Here is an 8,896-nt window from a genome sequence, read left to right on the forward strand (position 1 = left end):
TCTTTACTTCCAATGACTACAAAAGAATTCAGAGAAAGAGGTTAAATGAACTATAAACTCACAATGACCCATATTACATTGCTACATGGTTTCAAAATCTAATCTGATGAGCAACAATAATGGCATCGATCAAAATGGACTGGGGAGGGACAAAGAAAATAAATGATTTCAAATGAAAATTTGTAGACATGTCCAAATGTTGGACAGCACCTGTTACTCTAAGTCAAGCTTTCAATAAAGGCAGAGAACAATGATTAGTGGAAAAATACAAAACCCAAATCCACACAAAAGAACAATGTTGCTAATGCAACACACACACACACACACACAGAGGTGTATTGTGCTGCAGCCAAAGTGTGTGTATTCAGGTATGTAATTAACAAAATGAATGTAATAGTACAGTTCCAGCAAAGACACATTTTTTCAATTGCTGCCTAAGATAAATTGCCTTGCAGTGTTGTAGATACTTACACACTCATGTAATTGTTTAATTAGGGTGGTGTCAGCCTCGTACAAATGATCTCATCACTGAATTATACATTACAAGGAAGCGAAAGAACAGAGGCGGCTGAAGCTACAGCACTCTCTGTGAATTAGTTCTAAATTCTAGGCAGATTGTGGACTTTTCTTAATCAGACGTTTCTGCAGTTACATTGCGAATGGAGGAACTCTGCAGTAAGTTCAGTAAGAAGTGTGAACCTAAGCCCAGGAAAGTTAGATTCCGGATCTCCTCTTCTTACAGTGGTCGTGTGCTGAAGCAGGTTTATGATGATGGGTCAGAGTCGGAAGAACCTGAGGACGATGGCCACCATGGGTCATTGAAAACACGACGGAGTGAGAGATATGAAATCAGCCGAGCTGTAGCACAGGAATGCTGGGACCCAGCTTACCCTTCTTCAACACGTTTATTAGCACAGAGAATAAATGTGTTCAGAGATGGAGATAGGTACAGTATGACAGGTGAACAGAACCTATTCACTGACCTGACTGCAACCCGTTCCAAGGTAAGTTATTCATTCCACTTTGACTCGATGAATTTGTTGATTTGAATTTGATGCTCCCTTTAAAGCACATTTTAAATTAGGATATGCAAGAGGTGTTTACATTGCACCTTTTGGAAGCCAAATTATGCACTATCATGAGACTTTCTATTGTCTAAATGGGACATCATTTCAACAACCAAGCCAATGAGTTTGTTCAGGCAGGATGTGTGGAGATGGCACCCAGACTAATGTGTGTGGTTCTGGCTCTCTTGCCTACAGATGGATGAACTAGCCATTGCAGAGAATGCAGTAGAGATTCTCCAGGCCGATTCCTGGGATGGTAGGATTGCACTATGTCGAGAGATTGAGGAGATTGTGTTCTCTGGAATTGAGAATAGTAAGAGCTGATCTCATGGAAACTTATAGCATTCTTAGAGGGCTTAGACAAAGTCAATGTACAACGAATATTGCCACTGGTTGTGGTGTCCAGAACCAGGAGAATAAAACACTCACCATTTAGGACTGAGATGATGACGAACTTCTTCGCTCAAACTATGGTGAATCTTTGGAATTCTTTGACCCAGATGGTGGTGAAAGCCAGTCATTGAGGAAGTTCAAGACAGAAATTGATAGGTTACTAGTCCGTAATGACATCAAGAGATATGGGGATAATGCAGGAATAAAGCATTGAGACAGCCATGACCTAGAATAGTAAAGCAGGCCCAAGGGAATGAATGGCCTACTTCTGCTCCATAGATCTGTACTTTCTGAATCGATTGCTGTTGTCTACTGGATTATCAAACAGATAATTCTCTACTAATTGATAAGTAATTTCATATTTTGTACAATGTTGAATTGAAGCTAATAGGCCTATAGTTCTCATGTTGGTTAGTTTCTACTCCACTCGGAACACTCAGTGATCATCAATCCCACTAATGACTGTTAGTACCAGACCAATCTCCTTTGTCAGTTTCTGAGCTCTGTGATAAATAACTTCCTTTCCTATGATGTATTTCTTTTGAGTCAATTATTATTGCTTCCTATGCTATTCACACCTACCTGGATCATGAGTATAGAGTCTTCTCATGCAGCCTTCAGAAGCTCATCTAGCATTTCCTCAATGCTCATTCCTCCAGTTTCCCTCCAGTTTCAGAGTGATAATACACCATCCTTTAGGTTTCTGCTTTACAACTTACATGGTTATCCACTTTCCTGTGCAAAAAGTTCCCATACAGCCACAATAGCTTCAGGTTTTCCAGTCTAATAAGCAGACTGCAAGTAAGTGCACGTTGTAGAAGTGTGAATTGATGCATTTTTGTAGGGAGAACAATGAAAGACAATACAAAATATGGGGTGTACAGGAGCAGAGAGACCTTGGTGTATATGTGCACATATCAGTGAAGGTGGCAGGGTTGATAGAGAGCACAGTAAGTGAAGCATTGTTGGTTTTATTAATAGGGGCATACAGGACAAAGGGAAAGAGTTGATGTTGAATTTATATAAGACACTTGTTAAACCTCATCTGGGATACTGTGTACAGTTCTGGATGCCACATTATCGGAAGGATGTGAACGTTTTGAAGAGAGTGCAGCAGCGATTTATAACAATGGTTCCGGGGATGAGAAACTTCAAGGATGAGGGTACTTTGAAGAAGTTGCAACTATTGTCCTTGGAGACAAGAAGCTAAGAGGATTTCTGTTCGAGGTTTTCAAAATCATGAGCAGGCTGGATAGAGTAGTCTAATGGTAAACTGTTCCTGATTGTAAAAGGAGCAAGGACAAAAGGGTGTAGATTAAACTGATCTTCAAAAGGAACAAGCATGAAGTATGGATAAACATTTTCATATTTGGTGAATGCTTAAAGTATGGAATGCACTGCCTGGAAATGAGGTGGAGGGAGATTCAGTTGAAGCATTCAAGAGGGAATTAAATGATCATTTAGATAAAAATAATGTGCAAGGATATGAGGAAAACGCAGGGAACTGGCATGAGGCAATGATGCTCATTTAATGCCAGTGCAGGCACAATAGTTCTATTGTCGTTCTTTTACGTCATAATACTTCTGTGATTCTGTTAACCTCTTTGTTTCAAAATATTATTGGGACATGGATCACTGTCATTGTCTAATCCTTTTGTTTTACCATCTGTGGCTGCCCTTTTATTCACCTTGGCCATCCATACAGTTCATTTAAAAAAATCAATCAATTTCCACATTAAAATTTTCAATTGACCCAGCATTTCTAATATACTTTGTGTATAAGGTTTCTTAACTACACTTCTAATAGACCTTACTGTGTTTTTTTAGGCTATGTTCCCTATTCTTAAATTTCCAGCCAGCAGTAATATTTTCACTTTTTCACAAATATCTTGGTGACTTTGATTAAGTCATCACTTAATCATCAAAATTACAGGTGATACAGCCTTAGTTTGTGTTCTCTATCCTTGTAATTTTTGCCTTGGAATCAATGTATAATTCTGGTAAATTTAAATTGCATTCAATCCAAGGTCAACATAACTATCCTAACGTGTGCTAGCTAGAACTGCTGAAGTATTTTAAGTGCAGTCTGTTGTATTGGGGTATAAGATTTTGAAAGGGTTAATGTTGTTGAGTGATTTAAACACCACTCTCTGTGGAATGTCATATGGAACAGCTTAGGACCTGAGTGGAGGGAGAGCTACCAATTTGGTCTTTCTCATAGTTTTTATAAAACATCAGTCACATCGGCGTAGCTTGTACATCATTACTATTGTGCAATAAGCCACATCTTGTGGAACACAAGAGCCTATTCTCATTAAAATACTAAATGGTTTTCCTTCAACCATTTAGACCAAGGGTACTCTACAGGTCCCAACCAGGAAAGAGGATGGTGGCATTTCCTACCCAGTAGCTAAGACAATATGGTGAGGAGTCATCTCACAACATGGTCTAATCAGAGCTTTTGTATTGCTGGAACATGACTTTTATACCCTTGTATTGTAATCTCCTCAATATGAAGGTCAGTATTCTATTGGCCAGTTTGAGTTAGTTTTTACTCCTGTCCATGACATTTTAACGATCTATATACATGGACCCAGAGACAGTCAATGTCCACATGAATTTTATTGCCCTGTAAAATGTTGTAAGAAGCCTCTTTGTACATAATGGGTTCTGAAGAAATAATTTGTTGCTGTCAATAAAAATCAATTTCCCTGATACAAACTGTAGTCAAGATTAAACTTACAGATATAGCTTGAAAATTATAATGATCAATGTTATCATGTGAATGCTTTGAATATTTATTTTAAATTACTCTGTTATTTAAACAGAATCAATAAGTTGTCGCTTTGGTTTTAAAAGGACTCATGTCTCCTTTAAAAAAGTGGAGAGAGGAACTTGATACGAGAACATTAAACATAACAGTAATTTTCACTTCTAGTCTGTGTTTTTTAAAAAAACTTTGTATGCTAATGCAGCATTTTTGACAATGGTTTAGTCTTTACGTTAGCTGTCTAGTTGATATGTAATTACAACTGATGTAACTTTATCAACATAGAGTGCTTTTCTGTTGAAAGCATTTCAAACAAGGAATTAATCTATAATCTTGCATTAATAAAATATTGCCAGTGGTAGTGCAATGTCAGTATAAGTTATACAACATATCTCTGCATTCCTAGTTGTCAACAATACTGAATTTTGGAAAAATTATCATCTATACAAGCAACCTCAGGATCATAAAGGCACCACCGACTCAGAGAAAGCTCATAAGTAAACTTCTCCAGACTCAGCTGATCTCTGAAAATACAGCAAACTTGGGCAGAAAGGAAGAGGCTGAAGAAAGCAGTGAAAAGCAGTTAGGGACAGCTGAGGTACTTTATACGACTTTCTTAATTTAAATTAAAGAAAGTCTTAAGATAAATTATTCAGTGAATTAACAAAACATAAAAGATCTTTTTTAAATAATCCTAATGTTCAAAGGCTTGAAATATTTTGATTGTTTCAACATTGATATCAGTTTTGTTATATTATATATGTTTAATATACTCACTCTACTTGTTCAGGTTATTGATCCATCTGGGTTAATTGATTCTTCATCTAACCTTCCTCTTTGGGAGTAGAATAATAATCTTGTAAATTGAAATTCCATTTGGTGGTCATTTAATTGGAATAGATTAGATCCCTTAATTTTCAGTAAGTTATTAAAAGTCCTGCCTGGTAATGTTCTAGAAGGGTTGGATGCCGAATTCTCATGAAAGATTGATCACTATGTGATAAATGTCTCAATACTTACTTCTAACTTGGTTGAATCCGAAGTGTGATTCTCTCATTTTGTTTCCAAACAAAACAGATTCGTGTAAAAGAGAAGCTCATTTTCATCATGATATTGAATCGGGAAGGTTAGGATTTTAAACAGCCCATCACAAGTCACCATATAATTCTGTTTCAGAACTTATAAAGTGTGATGTTAGGTCCTTTTGTCTGTGTTGTGGGAAAAATATAAGAATAAGACATCACAAAACTAAGATAATTAGGTTTTGTTTTCTTTTGTCTGTTGTGTCCTATTTATTTTTATTTAGGAACTAACCTCTGTTGGCCTAATGTAAAAGTCAATAATATTGAGCAGTGGCTGATAGGGTAAGCTTTTCACCATCTTGCTTTGAAGAAAGCGAACATGAATCAGGTGAGATGTTAAGACAAGGATTAGCATACATGTAGTATGTTATCACAGCTCTAAAACATATCACATACAATTAATTATATAGTGGTTGCTGCTTTTCAGGAAGGCAGGCAGCCATTTTGAGAATCAGAAGATCCCACCAGCAACAATTTGGTCAATTGCAAATCAATTTTTAGTGTTGCTGGTTGAAGTAGGAATGTTGTCATGGACAGGTGCAGATTCGTTCTTCATTGCACAGTGCCTTATTATGATTAATTTCTCACTGAACCAATGAAGCTGTTCTTTAGGATCTCAATTAATATTGCTTTTGTATGCTCAAGTCATGGACTTGGACTTAAATTCACAATCTTGTGTCTCACATCAAGAGTGATATCAACTAAGCCATGTTTGGACTGTTCTCTTTGGAGAAAAGAAGGCTGAGAGGAGATTTGATAGAGGTTTTCAAAACCATGAGCGGACAGGATAGATTAGATAGGGAGAAGCTGTTCCCACTCATAAAAGAGAAAAAGTACAAGAGGGCAAATATTTAAAATATTGTGTAATGGTGTAGTGAGAAAAAAAAACTTTGTTCACATTGAAAGTGGTTAGGATATGGAATACACTGCCTGGAAATGTGATGGAGGCACATTCAATAGTGGCATGTAAGAGGGCAATTGATGGTTTTTGGATAGAAATGTTCTGCAGGGCTATGTGGAAAAGGTGGAAGATTGGCACTAGGTAATAGAACTGGTGCAAGCACAATTATCCAAATGATCTTCTTCTGCAGCATTACAATTCTGTGGTTCTGTGCAGTTAATACATCAGATAAACAGGTGTCTGACAGGTATCTGAGGTGTTACGTCAGATAAACAGGATTAAGAATACAAATGACATACGTCAAATTGTTAAAGTTACAATCCGTGTGAGATGCAAGTACAATTTATGGTTACTTACATACATCAAAATAAATAAAATGAAACATTATATTGGAACTTACAGCACATAAGATATTAACTCCCTCATTATGTCAGCCCTAACATTTTGCTACAATAATCCATGGCACATCTCATTCCTCTGTGTTCGTTCTTCCTTTTAGTTTTTTCCTTGTTTGCTTAAAACAGATAGTCTATGCCTCAACCTCTCCCAGGGAAAAGCATTCATGGTCCTTTAACTTTCTATGGAAAGAAATTTTATTTTACTCCACTCCTCAATCTCTAAGGGATGATTTAAACCGGTAGCTTCTTTTAATCAACTCTCATACAAAGAGAAATAATCAGTCCATCAAAACACTTCTTGATTTTAATAGCTTTTATTAAATCTATTTATTGTTTTTTTTCTGTTCCAATATAATGTCAGTATCACATACCTGTTCTCAAAGCTATAGTTTCATCATCCTGCTCAATCTACACTGAATAAACCCAGAACTCTGATAATTAGGAATTGGAATATCTGACATTAGTGATCTGATTTCCTAATGTAACTTCAGGAGAATATGAATGGAAGCCCTGAAGAAGGGGTATAAATGACTAATCTGTTTTGCAATGATAAACATGTGTTCCTCTACTGACACTTAGCAAATCAGTGGTGTGATATCCCGCAATGCTATTCTTATATTTGAGGTCCAGGTCTAGTCCAGTACAGCAAAGTGTTAAGCTAACCAGACAAATTATAAAGAGAAAATGATCCTGTTAGTGTGGAATTTGTTAATAGAGGTTTTCATTCTCTTGACTCTAAGATTTCTGCTGATCTTCCACTGATGTAATGGTAGGAGAGTTAGAGAAACCTGTTGAGATTCGTGGAATGACGTTGAAAGGTGTGTTCTGATTATCGAAACAGAAAATGCTGGACATGTCAGCAGGTCAAGCAGTATCTGAGTTAGTATTTCAGGTTGCTGATCTTTCATTGGGTTTTTAATGTTCAAGGAAGCTGGCTTTCAGGGAATGCATTACAGAAACTAAACAGCAGACCAAAGGAAAGTGCTATGTCATCAAATAGTGAAGAAATAAATGTTTCCCCACGTGGAAGGAGCAAAGATGGGAAGAAACGTACTTAAATAATTCTCAGGAGCTAGATGTGCAGTAGCATTTCTACAAGCATCACAAAGAGATCTTTTTTAAGGTGTTTTGCTCAATTTATGGCAATGGAATAGAGAGACATAGAAGAAAAGGGTGCAGAAAAGATTTACAAGGGTATTGCCAGGTTTGGAGGGTTTCAGACAATAGGAGAGGCTGAGTAGGTTGGGGCCGTTTCCCCGGAGCATCAAAGGCTGAGGGGTGACCTTATAGAGCCTTATAAAATCATAAGGGATGTAGATAGGGTGAATAGCCAAGGTCTTTTTCACAGGGTAGGGGAGTCCAAAACTAGAAGGCGTTGGTTTAAGGTGAGAGGGGAAAGAGTTAAAAGGGACCTAAGGGACAATATTTTCATGCAGAGAGTGGTGTATGGAATGAGCTACCAGAGGAAGTGCTGGAGGCTGCTACAATTACAACGTTTAAAAGGCACCTGGATGGGTACATGAATAGAAAGGGTTTAGAGGGATATGGGCCATATGCTGGCAAATGAGACTAGATTAATTTAGGATACCTGGTCGGTATGGACGAGTTGTACTGAAGGCTCTGTTTCCATGTTGTACAACTCTATGACTCTATAAGAAGAAGTAGAAAGCACTTACACATATTAAAAGGTTACCTGTATGCAACAAAATACCTGTCTGTAACTAATTCCTGACCTAAATTTATTTCAGGACGGTGAATCGGAACCTGCATGCCTGCAGTGCGGTGGGGCAGGATCAGTCCCCTGCTCTTTGTGCCATGGAAGCAAACTCTCAATGTTTGCCAACCGATTCAAAGAGTCATTCCGAGCTATACGGTGCCCAGGATGTAATGAGAATGGAGTGCAGCCATGTCAGACCTGTGCTGATTGAAAGCCTTAAAACACTCAATATATTGTTTAGTGTCCTATAAACTCTGAATTTACATGAAATTCTATACAATAACTTTGCTGGAAAGTGTAGACGTGGTCGAGGAATGTGGTGTGGATGATGGAGAGTTGGCAGAGGAGAGGCCATTGTGTTGTGCTTGGAGCAATGAACCTTTATGATGCAGCTGGATGGACATCTTGAAGATGCCAAGGGACAGGGATACAGTCTATTTATACAATGGACTTTGAAACGTAGGCCTCTGCTGACCAGCAACAAGTGACATACATTTCCATTTCAGTTTATATATTCATCCATCTAACTGTTTTTTAACCTATTTATCTATCTATCATATAACTTTTT

General features: G+C 37.5%; 1 protein-coding gene across 1 annotated transcript; it reads left to right on the top strand.

Annotated features, from left to right (window-relative positions):
• The first annotated feature begins 659 nt into the window (after nucleotides 1-659).
• LOC109920039 (glutaredoxin domain-containing cysteine-rich protein 2) lies at nucleotides 660-8,539 on the top strand. The gene is made up of 3 exons (XM_048604035.1): nucleotides 660-1,004; nucleotides 4,637-4,828; nucleotides 8,360-8,539. The coding sequence occupies exons 1-3, from the start codon at nucleotides 660-662 to the stop codon at nucleotides 8,537-8,539; spliced, it is 717 nt and encodes a 238-aa protein (XP_048459992.1).
• The last annotated feature ends 357 nt before the right edge of the window (nucleotides 8,540-8,896 follow it).

The sequence above is a fragment of the Rhincodon typus genome, chromosome 12 (genome assembly GCF_021869965.1).
Source record: "Rhincodon typus isolate 14 chromosome 12, sRhiTyp1.1, whole genome shotgun sequence".
Lineage (NCBI taxonomy): Eukaryota > Metazoa > Chordata > Chondrichthyes > Orectolobiformes > Rhincodontidae > Rhincodon > Rhincodon typus.